The sequence below is a fragment of the Nicotiana tabacum genome, chromosome 4 (assembly GCF_000715075.1).
Source record: "Nicotiana tabacum cultivar K326 chromosome 4, ASM71507v2, whole genome shotgun sequence".
In the NCBI taxonomy this organism is placed as follows: domain Eukaryota; kingdom Viridiplantae; phylum Streptophyta; class Magnoliopsida; order Solanales; family Solanaceae; genus Nicotiana; species Nicotiana tabacum.
In genome coordinates this window covers 22388492-22409901 of record NC_134083.1, presented here as the reverse complement: position 1 = coordinate 22409901, position 21410 = coordinate 22388492, and the positions used below count along the sequence as shown (strand labels likewise).

Sequence of the window (21410 nt, the reverse complement as noted above, 5' to 3'; positions counted from 1 at the left end):
CACTCTAGACTACTTACTCTACTACCCTAATCCTCGATCTCCATACCTTCATATCAAGGGTCATGTCCTCGGTCAGCTGAAACTGCGTCATGTCTTGCCTAATCACCTCTCCCCACCTCTTCTTCGGCCTACCTCTACCCCTCCGTAAGCCCTCCACTGTCAACCTCTCACACCTCCTCACTGGGGTGTCTGTGCTCCTCTTCCTTACATGACCAAACCACCTAAGCAGCGATTCTCGAATCTTGTCCTCAATAGGGGTCACACCCACCTTGTCGCGAATAACCTCATTTCTGATCCTATCTAACTTTGTGTGCCCGCACATCCATCTCAACATCCTCATCTCTGCTACCTTCATCTTCTGGACATGAGCGATCTTGACTGGCCAACACTCAGCCCCATACAACATCGTTGGTCTGACCATCACTCTGTAGAACTTACCCTTAAGTTTCGGTGGCACTTTCTTGTCACACAAAATACCGGAAGCGAGTCTCTATTTTATCTATCCCGCCCTAATACGATGTGTGACATCTTCATCAATCTCCTCATCCCCCTGAATAATAGACCCAACGTACTTAAAACTTCCTCTCCTAGGGATGACCTGCGAGTCCAGCCTCACCTCCCCTTCTCCTCCTTGAGTCTCGCATCTGAACTTACACTCCAAGTATTCTGTCTTGCTCCTGCTCAACTTGAAACCTTTAGATTCCAGAGTCTGCCTCCATACCTCTAATTGTGCGTTGACACCATCTCGCGTCTCGTCAATCAATACAATATCATCTGCAAATAGCATGCACCACGGCACCTCTACTTGAATGTGGCGCGTCAATACGTCCATCGCCAAAGCAAACAAAAAAGGCTGGCGAATCAAGAGAAAGTTTGTAATTTCCACATTATGTAACAAATATGAACTACAAATTCTTAGAAGTCATGCAGAATTAGGAAAGGGGACCCCTGCGCTACATTTACATATTCTAATTAAGAGCTGCACCATAAACATAATATCCTGATTAAACTACTACTCTTGATTTTGTGGCTCTGGTTTATTGGCACCAATATTAGGTAAACAAACCCATGTTTAAATCTAAATCACCAGTTGCTACTGGTGATTTGTCCTTTTCGGGGGACACAGACATAGTGATAGGAGTGACATGATCAACCTGCTTGTTTGGACTAGTCTGATTAATCAAATTAGCGGTACGCAACATGAGATTACCGTCCATTCATATTTTAACTTCGTCCCAGTAGGCAGTGGCTAATATATGATTTAAATTCTGCATTAAAAGTTGTAATATTGCTAATGTAGCATTAGACTACTCTCTATTACGTAATATGGGTTTGGTCACACAACAGCCCAGTGTAAGAACAATTTAAATTTTATATACATATCTACTATTTTGGATCCGCCCCGTCACTCCCAGTAACACTTGCAAGATACAAGCAGTTTTTCTGCGTGTCTTATTTCTTCTTTTCCAAAAGTCTGATTCATAAGCGGTGCATGCATGATGTATCCTAAGTATTTTATGTACTGAAAGACGCAAACACTATAGAAGAAAACAGAATCAATTAAGGAATCAATGAGACCAGCTCATACATAACTCCAAATCTGGACAATTGCCAATTTGTCTTATTACCAACAACCCTAAGAAAAGACGTACGCAAACACACACAGAAGATGATCCAAAGTATGGGACACTGAAAAATATGCTCTCCTTTTTAAGGCTTGATCACTGGGACTTGTGCTGCGGACTGTTGCTGCGATTGCTGAGGTTGAAGCAACTGAAGATTAGCCCTTGAGCAAGAACGAGCCATTTCACCAGCCAGCGGTATCACTGGCAAGTTGTCGCAGTTGCAAATCTCAACCATGAATCCATCTGGGTCGTGGAAGAATAACTGATCTACGTATATACCTCCTTCTTCCACCAGCTGCCTCACGTATTTTATCCCCATTTCTGTTAGCTTCTTCTCCACTGCACCTATGCTCTCACACTGCTCATCACCCAACAAAAGTTCAATACACAACCTCAGATCATGCACAGCAGTGAAACCAGAAAATTCAATAAGGGTGTTTAAATTTTGAACATTCTTTGCTGGTGGGCTGTGCAAGAATATTCAAAGTCTATATTTTAATCAATAACAAGTGATATTTTACCCTACACATAGTATAATATTTTAGTCTAAGGATGTTCAGTTGACCACCCTTGATCATACATAGCTTCGCCCCTGCTCATACACATCAACTAATTTAACAACCAGCGGCTTACAGTTATTAATACTAAACTCATTATACTTTTTGAAATCATAAATTCAGTATCCAAGAATTTTACTAAATCCTTTACATATATATCCGCCCTGCATGTTAACGGGAATTTTGAAATTACCTGGAAAGAGATATGGTTATCTTTGGGATTGATTTCAGTTTTCTTTGGCATTTTCTCAGGATCTTCCGATTGAAGTAGATGAATCCCTATTCCGTAACTAAACAGCCTGCCATACAAGAAACGCAAAGAAATACACGGAATCTCAGTACACAAATATGATAAGCAATTGGTAAACTAAAAATTCGAAAAATATCTTAATAAAATCAAGTTATATGCATCTTCTTTTTCTTTAATTTTATTACTCAAGAAAAGTAATAATGGAATTGGCATCAAATTACCAAGCGCCGTTAAAATTGAATGATCCAGGCCTCCTAACGGGCACAAAACCAAGAACATTCTTGTAAAATTCAATGGATTGCTCAACTGATCTACAAACAAGGGAGATGTGATTCAGGGATGTTAAGGATAATGGGTTTCCAGTACTTCCCTTCATTTTTTTTCCTTTTGCAAACAAGATTGTAAATTCAATGTAGAAACTAAAACAAAAGAATGGAACAACAATGAATAAATCCAAGAATTAGCAAACGGATAAGGCTGGAAAGAGATCTAAGAGGGAAATGAATGTATGTGTGGATGATAAAAGAGAGATTAGGAGAAAGAATAGGTGTTGGTCACGGAACTTCAAAGTTTGGAATAGAAAGATCGAATACAAGACCATGTGAAACAAGATGAATTTAGCAGCTCATATATAGAAGCCCTGGCTCTGTTTTGTTTGCCAGATGTGATATATCTGGCCCTCTGTCTGATATGGATCTGATTGACACGTAGATCCACGTTTGCTGACTTGTTTCATTTTTACGAAGCTACCATTTATTAGGCTCTCACACGTAAGCTGTTTCCTTCTCTTGCTCTATATTTTTGCTTGCCCATTCACACAAATATGGTATTTTCCAGAATATTTTATATAAACTTTGACCCGGTAATTCTCATTATTTTATCTACATATTTGCAAAGAATTTTTTCTCTTGAAATTAAAATTTTAAACCTTATCAAAAAAATTAAAATTAGAAAAAGTCATTCGTCCACGGTGTCTAAAACATGTACACGTGTTTTAAGTTAAGGAAAAATTAAGCACGTTGCCCTGAATATAGATATACTCGAGCGGGTTGTTGAATACGCATGTGTTGCCTATTCAACTGGCGTTAAGTAAAAGCTACATTTAAGATCTTGAGGGATTGAATTAAGTAGTCTCATAAAGTCATATTCATTGCTGGACTTTTCAGCTTATACGTAGCTAACAAGAAGTAAAAAGATCCAACTAAATTAGAAAGTCATTGCAATTCGAACTTATTCAATGCATCTCTAATTATATAACCTTACAATCATTGGATTGCCTCATGAATACTGTTACGCGGCGCCTTCCTGAAGTTCCTTGGAAGGGCGACGTAAGGCTAGGCAACCGATGTCAGTACGGTTGTTGTCCGCCAACTGAGGTCCCCTCCGTACGCTAGACTAGATTGTCAGTGCCGTACGGGAAAACCAATGTCATGAACAATTGAAAGAGAGCAGAAAAGAGAATTGAGAATGAAAGAAAGCTTGATTGCATTGAATGAAAGCTATTACAGAAAACAAGACGGTGTCGGGGGGGAGAGACCAGTACAGAGAATTATTTGCTTGCTTGAAAGTTTTGATTGCTTGGTCCCCCTTAATAATGCTTAAAAAAAATAAATCAAAGTTACATGACTAGACCTATGAAAGCTGGAAAATCACACTTAAAGAAAATGCAGCAAAACTACTCTATATTTACAATGAAAAGGACTTAGTCTTCTACAAAGCAGCAACAAGTCCGTTGGCAGCAACTTTGTCTTTAGCATCAGGGTCTGCGCGCGCGGCATTGTCTGCGCGCGCGGCGCTGTTGGCTTTTGCCTGTGGCTGGGCGCTGGCGATGGCTATTGGTGGGGCGACAGAGGCACATGCGCACTTGTCACTTGGAGCTGCCGAGACCACGGGACCGACCGTGGCGACGGGCGTTGGGAGGCTGGCCAGGACGCCACGGGGCACGTCCAAGGGGTCATGGGGCATGGTTGGAAAGCCGCCCATGACATTCTCCCCCACCTGAGTTGGTGACGTCCTCGGCGCCTTCCTTGCAAGGTAATCATCAATCAGGCTCTTGTAGGCTTTGAGGTTTGTTCCCTCTCCCAAGTATTCTCCTCTGCATCACATCCCTGCCATTTCACCAAGAACTCCTGGTGATCTTTTCTTGAGGCGTGAATCACTCGATCATCAAGAATAGCTTCAGCACGCCTTTTCCCGGTTGAATTGGGGCCTCGAATACTTGGTATTGTGAGTTGGCTTCGTGAAGGATCCTCCATATCTTCCCGAAAAGGTTTCAGGAGACTGACATGGAAAACAGGATGGATTTTCCACCAAGCTGGGGTATCCACCCGGTATGCAACTTTCCCAATACGCCTTTCAATGGACAAGGGTCCAATATATTTTTGCAATAGGCGAGGGTCATGGACCCCTGCAAACAAGTACCGCTTTGGGATTTTGACCATCACTTTGTCTCCCACCTGGTATTCCACAAAGTGGCGATTCTGATCAGCATGCCTCTTCATCCGCTTTTGGGCTTTGACAAGATAGCTCCGCACTATCTCATCCGCTTTTGGGCTTTGATAAGATAGCTCCGCACTATCTCCAAATTTTGCTTCCATTCTTTTGAGAAGCTAGCAGTCCGAGGAGATTTTGACATGTTTGGTGCATTCACTGTGTGTGGGAGTAGCGGTTGCTGTCCGGTAACAATTTCAAAAGCGTTTTTGTTGGTACTTGAGCTCTTTTGTGAATTGAAACACAGTTGAGCAGCATCCAGAAGCTTCACCCAATTCTTCTACGATCCGGTCACAAAGTGCCGGAGATATTCCTCTAGCATGCCATTGAATCGCTCCGTCTGGCCATCAGATTGCGGATGAAAACTTGAGCTATGACTCAATTTTGACCCGAGGCACTTAAAGAGTTGGGTCCAAAAATTGCTAGTGAAGCGTGAGTCGCGATCACTAACAATGTCTTTAGGTAAGCCCCAATATTTGACGACATGAGAGAAGAATAGTCGAGCTGTATCTTCTGCTGATATATATTGTGGGGCTGCTATAAAGGTAGCATACTTGGAAAACCGATCCACCACAACCAAGATAGTTGTGAGATCTCCGACCTTGGGCAATCCGGTGATGAAGTCCAGGGAAACGCTTTCCCAAGGTCTTTTTGGTACAGCTAGTGGTTCCAAGAGCCCTGCCTGCGTCAAGCGGTCTGACTTATCTTTCTGGCATACTAGACAAGTCTTCACATACTGAGCGACGTCATCGACCATTTGAGGCCAATAATATGCACGGCGAAGTAATGCCATGGTGCGTTCCTCGCCGGGATGACCGGCCCACAAAGTATCGTGGCATTCTGCAAGAAGAGTCCGTCGCAGATCTCCTCCTTTAGGAACATAAAGTCGGTTCCCTTTCACCTTCAGGAACCCATCTTCAGTATAGAACTGGCGAGTCTTGCCCTGTCCTACCAGATCAACCAAATACTGTGCAGCAGGATCCTTAATGAGTAGATCCTGTATCTGGTCTTTTATGGTGGTGGTTACTTCGCTTCCCTTTAGGGCGGCGAGTACACACATCGATGCTAGATCAGCACTCCGACTGAGTGCATCAGCAACATGATTGGTCTTTCTACTTCGGTACTCCAGGTTGAAGTGAAATTCCGCTAGGAGTTCTTGCCACCTAGCCTGTCGTCCATTCAGCTTTGGCTGGGTCATGAAATGGCTAACGGCTGTATTGTCTGTCTTGACCACGAATGGGGCTCCCAGTAGATAATGCCTCCAAAGGCGTAAGCAATGAACGACAGCCAATAATTCTTTCTCATGGGCGGCATAGCGCCGCTCTGCATCCTTCAGTTTCCGGCTCTCGTACGCTACGGGATGCCCTTCTTGTAGCAATACTCCACCAAGTGCATAGTCGGAGGCATCCGTTTGCACTTCGAATGGCTTGGCCAAGTCAGGGAGGGCCAAGACTGGGCTACTAGACATAGCCATCTTCAATGCGTCGAAGGCCTCTGCCCGCTTGGGGCCCCAATCCCACGGGGTGGCCTTCTTGAGAAGTTCTGTCAGTGGCACTGCAATGAGGGAGTAACTTTTCATAAACCGCCGATAGAAGTTGCATAGGCCAAGGAACGACCTCAAGGCATGTATATCCTTAGGAGGTGGCCATTCTGTAATGGCCTGAATCTTCTGCTGGTCCATCTTGATCCTCCCTTCCTCGATGACATGTCCGAGGAAGTTAATTTGTTTCTGAGCAAAGGAGCACTTGGATAGCTTCGCATATAATTTGTGCTCCTGCAATCGGGCTAGGACCTTCCGCAAATGCTCCAGGTGTTCTTCTAGTGTCTGGCTATATACCACAATGCCATCCAAATAAACCACGACGAATTCATCAATGTATTCTCGGAAGACTTGGTTCATCAAGGTGTAAAATGTGGCTGGCGCGTTAGTCAAGCCAAAGGGCATAACCAGGAAGTCGTACGACCCATATCTTGTCACACAGGTCGTCTTGTGCTCATCACCATCTGCAATCCGAACTTGCCAATAACCTGTCCTCAGGTCTATTTTGGTGAATACCGTCGCACCACCCAGTCTATCAAACAAGTCTGCCATTAGCGGAATAGGGTACTTGTTTTTCACGGTGATTTTGTTTAGAGCCCGGTAATCCACGCAGAGTCGTAAACTACCATCATGTTTCTTTTGGAATAGCACAGGGGACCCGTATGGGGACTTGGAGGGCACAATGATCCCTGTGTCTAGCATTTCCGTCAATTGTCTCTGAAGCTCGGTGAGTTCGGGTTGTGACATTCTGTATGGCGCCCGGGCAGGTGGCTTCGCACCCGGCACCAACTCAATCTCATGGTCCACAGTTCGCCTAGGCGGAAGACGCTTTGGCATGTCTTGTGGCATGATGTCTTCAAATTCCAGAAGTAACTCCTTCACGGGTGCAGGAATGGGACCCGAGGAGCGTTCTATATCTTCCATGCAGAGGGTAGCCAGGAACGTGGGTTCATGTCTTTTTACCCCCTTCTTCAACTGCAAGGCCGAGATGTTCTCGGCTGCCATCTTCATGGGAATGCACGGAATAATGCAGGGCTTGGCCCCATTTGCCCCCATCATCAGTAGCATGTCTGCATATGGTGCGGGCATGGTATTGGTCTGTCTCAGGAATTCCAACCCCACTATTAACTCAAAGTCATCTATGATCACTATGTGCAGGTTGAACTTTCCTTCATAAGGGCCAAGCTTCACTGGGACTTCTTTGGCTATTCCACCCACTGGTTGAGGTGGTGAGTTGATAGCCTTCACACGACCTTTGCCCTTTCCTACAACTAGTCCAAGACGCTCCACCTGAGTCGAGGCTAAGTAGTTATGGGTGGCACCCGTGTCTATCATTGCCCGAATGGGCTTGCCATTTACCTTCATGTCAACGAACATTAGGGTCCTCTCTTGATGAGGAGGAGTCCTCAAATTCGCCTTCTTATTTCCTTTCCTGGCAATTGGACAGGGGTCCTTCTTCTTGCGGATACCGGCACTGGTTCCCGCTAAGGGCTCAGAAATGGAGCCAACAATTGCATTGAATGCACCTACTGGCTCGGTCTGGTCCGCATCATCGGCGTCGTCATCCGTCCCATCCTCAAAAGCTTGATGGGCGTTCATCTGTGCATGTGGACATTCATTATTCCAATGTGGTCCGCCGCAATGACGACATCCTGAGGGGGGCTTCCTCCCCCGATCATTGTTGTTAGATGCAGCACTAGTACTGCCGGAAGAGGGAGCCTTGGATTTGGGTGCACTCCGGTCTCCTCCACTTCTGCTAGGGCCACCAGTGTTTGGTTGGCCCCCTTTGTATCCTCCTCGGACAGGCTGTTGAGGCCTATCCTTCCGGGCTTCCACTTGGTAATCCCCAAGGCACTCTGCTGCTTGGATTGCCTTAGGCAACGTGTCTACCCTTTGTCTCTGCAACTCCATCCGGGCATAAGGTTTTAACCCTTCCAGGAAGGTGAAGAGTTTGTCTTTGTCCCCCATGTCACGGATATTCAGCATGAGCGCGGAGAATTCCCGCACGTAATCACGCACTGATTTGGTCTGGCGGAGCTCCCGCAACTTTCTCCTGGCATTGTACTCAATATTTTCGGGGAAGAACTGTAGGCGTATGGCTGCCTTTAGTTCCGCCCATGTCTCGAGGGCATCTTCACTAGCCTTGATGGCTTCGTACTTCACCCGCCACCAGAGTTTGGCATCACCCTGAAGATACATGGCAGCAGTTGCTACCTTCTTAGCTTCTTCTAGGCTTCCCACGGCATCGAAGTATTGCTCGATATCGAAAATGAAATTTTCCACTTCTTTGGCATTCCGAGCTCCACTGTATGGCTTTGGCTCAGGAATTTTTAGCTTTTGTGCCATGGGGGCGAGGTTCACACCACCCCCAAATTGGTTTCCGCCTCCTCGAAGTAGGCCTTGTAAAGCAGCATTGACAACATTGAGCTGGCCTGTCAAGTTGTCTATGGTTTGTTGCATGGCAGTCGCCATGTCTGCCTCTTGTTCCCTGTTGGCTAAATCCTCGGCACGCTCCTGCTGGAGGACCTCAAATTTACCAAAAATTTCAGCTGCCTCTGTGGCTGCTGTTTGCCGGTCTCCTTCAGAGTCGCGACTGATGTTTTCTATGTCAACTTCGGCCTGGATGAGTCTGCGGTCCAGGTCGTCCAACCTTTGCACTAGGCTGGTCTTTAGATCGGGCACCATTTCCACGATGGGCCGTAATGCGTCAACCGTTCCCTCAAGGGTCGCGATGCGATCCCCATAATTCACCATGGTCAGAAATGGTGGCAATTGCAATGTAATCCCTCGTCCGATGTCGAGCCTAGGCTCTGATACCAACTGTTACGCGGCGCCTTCCTGAAATTTCTTGGAAGGGCGATGTAAGGCTAGGCAACCGATGTCAGTACGGTTGATGTCCGCCAACTGAGGTCCCCTCTGTACGCTAGACTAGATTGTCAGTGCCGTACGGGAAAACCAATGTCATGAGCAATTGAAAGAGAGCAGAAAAGAGAATTGAGAATGAAAGAAAGCTTGATTGCATTGAATTAAAGCTATTACAGAAAACAAGACGGTGTCGGGGGGGAGAGACACCAGTACAGAGAATTGTTTGCTTGCTTGAAAGTTTTGATTGCTTGGTCCCCCTTAATAATGCTTAAAAAAATAAACCAAAGTTACATGACTAGACCTATGAAAGCTGGAAAATCACACTTAAAGAAAATGCAGCAAAACTACTCTATATTTACAATGAAAAGGACTTAGTCTTCTACAAAGCAGCAACAAGTCCGTTGGCAGCAACTTTGTCTTTAGCATCAGGGTCTGCGCGCGCGGCATTGTCTGCGCGCGCGGCGCTGTTGGCTTTTGCCTGTGGCTGGGTGCTGGCGATGGCTATCGGTGGGGCGACAGAGGCACATGCGCGCTTGTCACTTGGAGCTGCCGAGACCACGGGGCCGACCGTGGCGACGGGCGTTAGGAGGCTGGCCAGGACGCCACGGGGCGCGTCCAAGGGGTCATGGGGCATGGTTGGAAAGCCGCCCATGACAATACATTTGTGCAGGAGTTAACAAGGAAAAATGCAATTGGATTCCGATCCTACCAATATTTTGGCCATCTTTCAAGCCCTATTCTCCTGGGAACTTAGTGACGTGTCCCCTATAGATGAAGAATCTAGAACTGTTATTCCCGCCAATATTGCTGTATTTGTAAATAATAATTCTGCAAAATATAAGTTAACGTAATGAAACAATAATAAATTTGAGCCCACTGAATTCACAGTGTTTCCTTAAGGAATTTAATCCCCTCCTAGTACCCAAGGTAATGGATTATTTCCTCCCAGGATAGAACGAATAACACACTGGTGTAGCAGTACTTCAAACCCCAGTGTTTCAGCGAACACAAAGTTCGGTAGCAAATCACACTTACAGTTGCTTTGTTTGAAGTTAAAAACAATGCAGAACGAAGGAGTATAAACTCAGAAAATCGTATGGAAATGCTGAGAGGAAGGAGTGCAATGTATAGCCAATTTGTTGAGCGAATTGTGTGTTGTGTGTTGAGTGTCTTTCTTCAACATCTGCTGCACATATATATAGCAGCCAGTGTTGAAGAAGACCAAACGTCCACCCTCCATGGTGGAGCAAGCATTAGCTTGTTTGTGGAGCAAGCAAATGCGGATAATCTTACGTTAATATTTACTATTAATCCAAAGCCAAAGCCAAAGCCAAAGCCGGAGCCGAGCGAGCGACGACGACGACGACGGCGCGAGGCTTGCTTTCTTCTTAACTCTTTAAGAGCTACAAGAAGAGCAATTATATATATACCCACCAAAAATATCTTCCTCTTTCAATATGGGACAATGTCTCATTGTCAAGAGGGGGAAACTTAAAATTTTACTCAAAATTTCATTTTCCCTCCATTTCCCATTCACCCTCATTTTAAGAATTTTTCATCTTAAAAACAAAACCTCAACAAGAACTTCCTTAATTCCCTATTTAACAGCACTACCATCACATGCATGCATCTTTAAATTCAATCAATGCTTTCAATCGTCCTTTCACAAATCTGCTTTATTTAATTCGCAGAAAAAAGCAAAGACAGTAACATGCATAAAAAATATGTGATGTCAACCTCATGGAAACATAGTTTGCCCGCTTCACTAACGCTAATCAAACAAAAGTGCATACTTTAAGACTCTGCACACACATTTCTGACTAAGCTGGAGATCGATGGTTTAAAGCAGAAGAGAGATTAAGACGTACTGTTATAGCGCACTGACTGACAGTAGGGATTTCTAGTCTATTATGAGTACCTCATTTTCAATTCTACTTACAAAGGATTGAGTAACTGATGGATGACAATAATTGAAAGAGAGCAAATCCGTTTTTGTAATGTTTGCATTAGCTTTCGTGTTTTATCCTTGTCGACTTTGCACTTAAAGTTAGTTTTACTGACCCATCAGCATGAAAATGTTGAAAGTAACACAAATATTGTCAGGAGCGCATGTGTATGATCACAACACAATTATATGTCGTAATGCAATCCAGCTTGTTTCATTTTCCCTTTCCCTTTCCCTTTCCCTTTCCCTTCCCTTTCTCTTCCTTTTTTCTATGTTTTAAACTTTTCTGGAACTAACAATGCGAACTTTGTTCTTAGATTTACATTATATATACACTGAAGAGTAAACTTTTGATATTATCAGAAAAATTAAGGCTGACAACGATGAGTAGTTTATTCGTGCACGCAACCAGAGCCATGGTTATGGAAGCTAGGAACTGCATAGCCGCTGATGACGGTTACAAATAAGTGTTATATTAGTATAAACGAAGCACGCAAGAAAAGGTAGCTTATGAATGCAATAATGAAGAATCAATAGCTTAAAATCTTTGGGATTAAATTATTAAGATGGATTCTCTCTTGAGCAAATATATGGTGGTGATCTCAAATGTATATCTAGCTGGACGTGCAAGATATGATCCAATATTTGTAAAAGACGTTATCGAGATCCCAGCAAGCATCTTTCTTCTCTTTAAAAACAACAATTGTAGCCATGAATTGGTCAGCTAGAGAAAATCCATGACAAAAAACATAACAAAATAAGGATACCGTTGGTCTATACACGTTATGTGTACAAAACGGAAGCTTCGTCCGATGCCAGGTTAGGACTGACGAGGACAAAGATAAATACTGAAATTCCAACCATATATATGATGAGCTCGATGTTTTGCTTCACGCTTTGGTTTACCAAATGTCAGACCATACTTTGAAGATTAATCCGTCAAAACAGATAAAAAAATTTCCCTAAGTATTACTCAAGCACATAGTTGATCTGGTTTTGATTAATTTCCATATGATGACGGAGTCGCCGAGATATTTGGGTTGAAAGTGAAAGGAATGGATCTGGCATTACGGTATGGTTGGGTGCCTGATTTTCCGTGGGCTACGCCCAATCTCTAAAGCCAAAATGCTTGAGAAGAGTTAACCAAAATAGCCGCCCGCCCGCCCGCCCAATCGTTAACCAAAATAATATTGGCTAGGAAAAATATTTGGAAACTACTGGCTATGTCCATTTATAAGTAACTTATTACAAAAAATTTGGTCAATTCATAAAATACTACAATATTAGTCAACTATTATCAATATTAGTCAATTAGCTATTTGTAGCAAAAAAAAGTCAATGTTTTTGCTTCTTTTTTTTAGTGGATATTATTAGAATATATTGGATATATTTTAAGGAGTTTGAATCTCAGTTTTGGGATGATTTGGTAGAGTTATGAGGTGGTTTGAATTGAAAATTCAAAGTAAAAGATGAACATGAAAAAAAATGAGTATCACACTATGTATCATTTGTGTATCACATATAAGGGTGGCAAGTGGGCCGGTCTGGGCTCGGGACCGGCCCGGGACCGCGGGCCAAACGGGCCAGGACCGGTAGGACCGATTTTAGTGGGCCTGGGCCAGTCTCGTGGGCCGGTTCTATGCATTGGGACCGGTAGAGACCGGGACCGTTTGGACCGCCAGGGACCGGGACCGGACCAGGACCGAACCGGTCCCTTGGAGGGCCAAACGATCCCAACGGTCAATTGTAAAAAAAAAAAATTGAAAAATTTAAAAAACAGTCGTTTGGCTGTCAAAAATAGTCGTTGGCTATTTACAAAATAGCCATTAACACTTTGTTTTAACCCCAAACTTTTTATAATTACACTTTTTTTCTCTATTTTCAACTATAAATACCCCCTCATTCTTTCATTTTTCTTACAAAATCAATATCAATCTCTCTCTAATTTTCTTTTATACTTGCTACTATTGCTTACTTTATTGTTACAATTTGTGAAAAAATTGTGGTGTTGGTGAATTGAAGTCTTCAAGTCTTCAAGTCTTCAACGATAATCAATTTTCAACAAGTTGTTCGTCAATTTGATAAACTCATTCCAACTCTTAAGTTTTAATATTATAGTTTTGTTTGTTTTATTTATTTGCTATTACTTGATTTATTAAGATGGCTTCCTTAAAAAAATATTTTGGTAAAAATAAGAAAAAATCCAAGAGTGGCGAATCTAGTAGTCATCAGAGATATTTTAACTATTCAAGCTTCAACAGTGGTATCGGAGAGCGCTTTCAGTCAAGCAAGACTTCAACTCGGTGATTATAGAGCATCTATGAGGGAGAGCTTGAAAAAATCAGTACTTTTCAGAGATTGGACCGTTCGGAAAGAAGAAATTTTGGACTTGCTGAATCACAACCAGAGGAAAACGAATTACAAAGAAATGCTAGATAAACTTGCGGAGGATGCTGCTTCGCCCAGAAGTGGCGATGACCAAGCTACTTTTCCGCCACCACCAACGAAAATTCCTCCGGACCTTGAAGGATTTATGAAGTTTGTAAGAGATACCATGTAACTTGTATGAACAAAAATTAGTATGTATTATGTAACTTGTATTTTGGCACATCTTGATTAGTTTCTTTTTCTTCTCAATGGTGGTATTAGTACCTTGTTGTGCTCATTCCATAGGGGTGAGGAAGACTAAGAAAGATACTGCCATATTTATTTTAATGATATAATAAAATTACAAGGCATTGCTTTGAATATCTCTTTACAATATTTTTGTCTTTAAATTTAGAATTAAAAAGTTTAGGTTACAATTATATAATAAAATTTACAAGGCATTGCCTTAAGATATTTTTTTTACATCTATTTGTCTCTAATTTCAATTCTAATTTTTTTTTTAAAAAAATTAATATTTTTAGCCGTTAGGCTCACTTAACTCGTTTAGCCCGCGGGGCCGGCCCGTTTAGTTAGGGACCGGGACCGGCCCACTTGGCCCGTTTAGGGCCCTAACCGACCCATATGCCACCCCTAATCACATATATATCATATTTGTATCAAATGTGTATCATATGTATATCAATGTATACATGTGATTGAGATACATGCGTGATACGTGTGTCGCAGAAGAATATTTTGAACTCGATTTTAACTACGAATTTTGATATCAAATCAGTCCAAATCACCTTTAATCTTTCTCAAATTTTGTATATTGACTTATTTATATGTTTTCAACAAATTTCAACCATACCCATTGAAAAATATTCTTTTTTGTTTAGATTTTTGGAATCTTGTATATATATATATATATATATATATATATATATATTTTGTGTGTTTCATCACCTTATTTGCTACTTCATCCATGAAATTTCATTTCTGTCTTGCATCTAATATTGCTAATCACTCTTAAAAATATGAAAGGAGATCTTTGCATGTGATTCTTGAAGAGAAAGAACCTTATTTATTTAATTTTTTAATTTTTATATGTGCTTGGCTAGTTTTGGTAAGTCTATGATTAATGGCTAGAGGTTGGTAAGTTAGGACTTATTTGGGACGTTTCTATAAGATTCCCAAAAATAAATAATAAATCTGAATCCTTTTTTTTTTTTTGTAAAGATCTCTTTTCATTACGGGTGAAATTCAAAAATAGCTAGATTTATTAGTGGTAATTGAAAAATAACCACAGTTTCAAAAGTAATCGAAATTTAGCCACTTTTCATGTAAAGATAAATCTGAACGAAAATACTGTTCAAAATGCGAAAAACATTCCAGTATAATAAACTGAAGTTTCAGTATAATATACTGAACTTCCAGCATAATATACTGGTCCAGTATAATATGCTGGAAGTTCATACACATAATATGCTGGAAGTTCATACACAGGTGCACCAATCTCCAGTATATTATGCTGGAACTTTCCGTGTTACCGCAAAATAGTGACTATTTTTCAATGACTTTGTAAATACTGGCTATTTTTTAATTATAAGTCCGAAAACTGGCTAGCCCGTGCTATTTTCACTTTCATTATTGGCTCTTTCCGTGGAATTGAGCCCCAGCATATCTTGGGCCTTATGAGCCAATTCATAAAAGCCCAACGGACCATCAAACCTCCCTTGCAGAACGCTGGATACTCGTTCAACGAGTCTCGTTGCCAAACTTCGGAGCTGGCGCAGTTTTTCTTTGAATTCCCGCATAACGGTAATGGACAAAAAACGAGCAAATCTTTCTATGGTTTCTGATCCATTAAAAAGGACTGAATTGGTACGGTGTCTTGAGCTTCTGAAAAAGGAATAATGGCGATTAGGACACTTCTTCATTCCAGAAATGTTCATTATTTCTCCCGAACACTCTTCCATTGCTATCTTCCTCCATCCAAATTTGCCCAATATTACCCTTCTTCTTCCTTGTTGGTTTATCTTCCCACTTATAACGCCGTTCATGGCTATCAGTTCATATCTTCAGTAACTGTTGCAGAAACAAAACGGGAACCTGAAAACTCAGACCAACATTCTCCACACCTGGTGAATGAACTTTCTCGCGTTCTTAGCGACTACAGAAAACCCCACCACGACATAGAGTCAGCCCTCAATCCATTTTCCTGCAGAATTTCAACCGACGTAGTTGAACAAGTCCTCAAACGGTGCAAAAATCTCGGATTTTCAGCTCACAGGTTCTTCTTATGGGCGCAAAAGTTATCAGGTTTTTGCCATACTCAACAAAGCTATCACATTCTTGTTGATATATTAGGAAGTAGTAAACAATTCCCCTTGTTATGGGACTTCCTTGTAGAAATGAGAGTGAATAAATCATGTGAAATTACTCCCGAAATATTCCGGCTTGTTTTTAGGGCTTATAGTAGAGCTTGTTTGCCAGCTGATGCAATTAGGGCTTTTAATAAAATGGTAGATTTTGGGATTAAACCATGTGTAACGGATGTCGATAAGCTTTTGCTTGCGCTATGTAACAGAAAGCATACGAAGCAAGCGCAAGAGTTCTTTTACAAAGTGAAGAATGATTTCGTTCCGAGTGTGAAAACTTACAGCATTCTGATTAAGGGATGGGGAGAATTGGGCGAAGTTGCCGAAGCACAAAAGCTTTTCGATGAAATGCTTGAAAGAGGCTATGCCGTTGATTTGCTAGCTTACAATAGTATTCTGGACTCACTGTGCAAGGCTGGTAAGATGGATGAGGCCTTCGATTTTTTCAAGAAGATGAGGTCCATTGAACTGGTACCTGATGCTTTTACTTATTCAATTTTCGTTCATGGTTACTGCGCGGTAAATGATATTCATTCAGCTTTCAGGGTTCTTGACCAGATGAGAAGGTACAAACTTGTACCTAATGTATTCACATATAACTGTATCATTAAAAAGCTTTGTAAGACCGACAAGGTTGATGAGGCTTACCGACTGATAGATGAGATGATTAATGGAGGGGTAACACCTGATTGTTGGAGTTACAATACAATCTTAGCTTTTCATTGTGATCATAATGAAGTTAACTTGGCACTCAGGCTGATCTCAACAATGGAACGCAACAACTGCACACCAGATAGGCATACGTATAATATGTTGCTTAAGATGCTTATTAGGGTGGGCAGGTTTGATAGAGTTGAGAAAGCTTGGGAGAGCATGGAGGACAGGAAATTTTATCCTTCAGTCTCGACGTATGCTGTCATGGTGCATGGTCTCTGTCAGAAGAAAGGCAAACTTGAGGAAGCATGTAAATATTTCGAAATGATGATAGATGAAGGCATTCCGCCATATACAACAACCTGTGAAATATTGAGAAAGAGACTACTAGGTCATGGATTTGCAGAGCAAACCGAGATACTTGCAGATAAGATGGAAAGAAGTACATCTAGTTTAATTCAACAACTGGCAAACGTAATGAGAGGTAATAAGGCCAGTGCAGAATTGAAGCATGATGAAGAATACTCGGATGAAAGTTACGAGTGAAAGAATCTAATGTGCTAGAATATTCTCAATTCCTTGGTCAAGGTGATACCCTATCCTTATCGCATGTTGTTTATTGGTACATGCTTGGTAGTTCTTCAGTTTCTGATAGCAGTGAGTGGTACTGGCTTGGGATCCCCAGTGGAAACTTCACGCTCTGATAGCAAACTGTAAGCAGAGAGTCAAAACCTTGGCCCGACCTATTATCTTGTGATGGCAAACTTAGGCAAAAAGAGGTGAAACTTTGGCCTAATTGAGTTTCTTGTTCTATATATTTCCGTAGCAAAGCCTGCATTATCGTTTTGTTGAAATTTTTTATGGTCCTGCTGCGCTGTGGGTCCAGTTGCTCTTTAGCATTCGCTATGTCTAAATGACATCACTTGCTTGTAAAATGTCTAGATGTGGTACAACTGGAAAAATGAAACAAGCTAATCTAAGATTGTATAAATGGATAAGTAGATGCAGACTTCCAGCTACTCCATGGTAAAGGAATGAAAGACGTGTGTAGTTATCACTTGGAGCCCAAGTTTATGCTGTTGGATCTTTTTGCATCCTGAAGGGCCTTCAGTCTTCAAGAGTAAACAAGGGGTTTTCCCCAGAAAGGAAAAAAAACAATAGGCAAGGGATTGTAAGGTTTAGTTGCTAGTTGAATGATGCCCTATATGCAGTAACTACTGATGGAATACATTAGTTAAGGCATACAAGAATCTTGGGTTGTACTTTGACTAGATTAGGGCATATTTGGGACATAATTCTTTTGTGTTTGAATTGAAACATCTAAAGTAAATACATTTAATTGAGAGACGTTTTCAGGAAATGCCATGGAGATGGATAAGTGGTCGATCTGTTGTTTCTCCCATATCTGGCTAGTTATTGCGGAGATAAATTGTTTCTCCGCAATTGTACTTACTGTTCAATGTTCACATGAGCTGGTCGTCTCTCGTATCCTGAATGTTATGCAATACATCTATAAAAACTGGGCTGCGGTACTTTTACTTTTTTTTGTTTTGTTTTGTTTTGCTCTCCTTTCCTTTTGACGATGTACTGTCTTGTTTATGACCATTTAATAGATAGATTAATGGTCTTATGTTGGTTTCTTTAAGAAAATAAGAAAAAGCAGAAAGTTAAAAAGAACTGCAGATTGAAGCTTTGTCGAAGTTGTTGAAGACGGAAATCAATGCAAATTTCAAAAGAAGAGTAGAAAGACAATAATTTTGGTCGTTAGTTTTATCCAAAAACTAAGAAACGCATCTGGTAGTTTCTCAGTTTTGCTCAAAAATCTTTTTCTATGGCATTTGATTGAATAAAAATTAAGCAAATCCTTTTTCATTTTTTTTAAAAATAAAATCATTTCTAAAACAGATGTCAGCTTAAATTATTTAACGGAAAAGGGTTAAAAATGTCCTTAATATATTGAAAATGACTCAAATTTGCCCCCCTTCCACCTATTGGATCATAAATGCCCTTAACGTTAATTTTCGGACTACAAATGCCCCTCCTTCTAACAGAACTATGACATAGCATATGTGGGGCTTTTATCAAACTAATATCTATGAACGTGCGTTGCACGTTAATAATGGTACGTGATGATTTAAACATTTATTTATATGAAGAAACAATAAAATTTAATTAATGAGAGAAATTTTATGTATAATAATAAAACAATCACCTAAATGCCGAAAATTATTATTACATTAGCATAATACATAAATTTAAAACAAAAGGACATTATCAAAACTTACACAAATGATCAATTTTGTCATGTTAGTTGGATAACTAAGTATTATAGTTTAAAAGTATTTAATGTGATGGTATCTTAACGAACACTTCTTTGTGGACAATATTTTTTTGTGTATGTTTTCTCCTAATGCTTTGGTTGCTCTGCCTTAACCAAAACTCTTGTTGTCGATCTTGATATCTCTCTTGAAAGTGCAACATACAGTTGTTTGTGCAAGAAAATATATTGCGGTAAATATAGTCCAATATTTAGGATATTTGTCTTTGTGCTTTATTTATTATATTTGCAAAACATAAACATACTAAAAATTATTTTCACACAAATTTAAAAAGGATATTCCTTAGTTTCGGAAGACAAAAGTTGAATTCAGGGATAAGAGTATACTTAGAATCACATAGACCAGTATCATAATTTTTTCATATATGACGTTATTGTCAAAACTTCTATATACCATCTGTGTGCTATTACATAAGCTATTCGGCGTATTTAAGTTTTTCAGTAGCATGACGAGCATATTTTTCTTCAAAATCAACTTATATATGATGGAAGATCAATTTTAACTTAGCCTATTATATAAACGGCGACACTAACATACGTAAGAAATAATAAACTTACAACAAACATGTATGGTAGAAGGCCATTGATATTAAAGTATTTAAACACTCTTCTTGGTAGTAATTATTGGTATTATTTTCTGCTGAATCAAAAACAGAAAAATATTTTATTTTTACTATAATGCAATCAACCTTTTATTTAGTTGATCAACATATTTATTTCTGCTAGCTAAGATATCTTTTTAATTCTATCATGCGATTTGCACACATTGCGTTTTAATCTAATAATAGAAATATTTCTCTTATTAAATGTACTACTATTACCATCGGGAATGATAATCAAGTGTTTAGAAAGAACCAAATCATCTTTTATTGGATGCTCTTCTTTATTTTTGACACAAATCAAGAAGACACTGAATACTGAATATGTTCTTACTTTATATTTCTTGCCAGTTGAATCTTTTTCATTTGAGGCCAAAAGTATAACTTTGATAAGTTAGCTTTTATAGTCTCTACTTTTGTTGATTTTGGAACTACTGGTAGTACTTGATATAAATCACATCGCAAACCATTAATTTCTCACCAAACGGTTCATTAATATCCAATATATCTCTAGAACTCCGGGCAATTATTTCGATCGTTTGACACTTAGCCATAAGTGCTTCATCACATACTATCAATTTTGTTTTTCTTATAAATTTAGCACTATGCTCTACTTTGATATATTTGCGATGGTTATTTAAGTTGTTTGAAGAGGTATATCAAAACTAAAGTTGGTGGCCTCACAATAAAATCGTTGTTGGTACACCACTTGCTATTATTGCTAACAGTGCCATGCCTCTTGATATGATAGTTACAAGTAATGCATGACATAAAAATATTATTTCAATTTGCCGGAGGCATCTACAAAGAATAATCCCGTTATAGCAGAGTCGACTCTTTATAATATAGTCTTGAAAGCTTGTTCTTGTTTAGGATTTAGCTTTGATTTTACTTCCTCAGACACTTGTATGGCATTTGATTATTAATAATATACTAAACCTTTTACTTTGTGTTCTAACGCTCTTTTTATGGAATAAATTTATGTAACCTAAGATTTTTTTTAAACTTGAATAAGAATTTTACTCATATGATAAATTTAAAAAAATAATTAAATTGGATTCTCTTGCTAAATAATTAATTAAAAGATTTAATTATTTGGTTTTAACATAAAAAATATTTTATCCTATGTTGATTCAGATCTTAATATTAGTTCATCTCTTGTTTTGAATCTTTAATCTTAATTATAATTTTATCTACCATAAATTTTATTTTCAAAGAGTAAAAGATTGATATGACATTTCACTTTTAGATCTTTATGTTTGTAGAATTATTAGTGGTATTGACTCTTACCAACCATTTTTTTTCTCTTTCTCACACATTTATATTCTTAAATATTTTCTTAGTTATTGTTTAATAATTGAGTATTTTTCAATATTACACAAAAAGTTAATTAAAAAAATATTATTTTAGTAAGAAAATAGTTATAAAAATATATTATCGTGGGGATATTATTTTCTCAATTTCAACTCTTTATGCAGTCCATTTAATATTACTTTTATTTTTTTTGGTATTGGACATTATGGAGTGATAATGTTAATGTATAGCTAATACGGAGGATTCTTATGAAATTGATTTTATTAAAACTTCCTACATATTTTTGATAAGAATTTAATAGATAAAATTTTATTAATTTTAAAATCTTAAATATTAAAAATTAGCATAGAAGGTATTGTGGTCCAAAAAATAGGTTATTGTAGTTATGTCCTCTTCCTATGAGTTCTTCTGTTTAATAATTTAGGGTTATTTTGGTATATTAATATTGTATTTATACTTTTATAATAATACATGCTCTCCTTTTT

At 39.6% G+C, this 21410-nt stretch overlaps 2 protein-coding genes across 2 annotated transcripts; one reads left to right on the top strand and one right to left on the bottom strand.

Moving 5' to 3' along the window:
- Positions 1–1541: 1541 nt before the first annotated feature.
- On the bottom strand, positions 1542–3035 carry LOC107778497 (glyoxylase I 4). The gene is made up of 3 exons (XM_016598766.2): positions 2654–3035; positions 2376–2481; positions 1542–1983 (listed from the first exon to the last, which is right to left on the bottom strand). The coding sequence occupies exons 1-3, from the start codon at positions 2806–2808 to the stop codon at positions 1711–1713; spliced, it is 534 nt and encodes a 177-aa protein (XP_016454252.1). The 5' UTR covers positions 2809–3035; the 3' UTR covers positions 1542–1710.
- Positions 3036–15390: 12355 nt separating this feature from the next.
- Positions 15391–17491, top strand: LOC107772368 (pentatricopeptide repeat-containing protein At1g52640, mitochondrial-like). Its single transcript, XM_016591868.2, has one exon. The coding sequence runs from the start codon at positions 15556–15558 to the stop codon at positions 17218–17220; it is 1665 nt and encodes a 554-aa protein (XP_016447354.1). The 5' UTR covers positions 15391–15555; the 3' UTR covers positions 17221–17491.
- The last annotated feature ends 3919 nt before the right edge of the window (positions 17492–21410 follow it).

Coding starts and splice junctions, on each gene's coding strand:
- LOC107772368 (XM_016591868.2), top strand. CDS start 15,556: ATGGCGATTAGGACACTTCTTCATTCCAGAAATGTTCATTATTTCTCC.
- LOC107778497 (XM_016598766.2), bottom strand. CDS start 2,808: ATGAAGGGAAGTACTGGAAACCCATTATCCTTAACATCCCTGAATCAC. Junction 2,482..2,653: donor TTCAATTTTAACGGCGCTTG/GTAATTTGATGC, acceptor CTTGTATGGCAG/GCTGTTTAGTTACGGAATAG. Junction 1,984..2,375: donor ATAACCATATCTCTTTCCAG/GTAATTTCAAAA, acceptor GGTGATGAGCAG/TGTGAGAGCATAGGTGCAGT.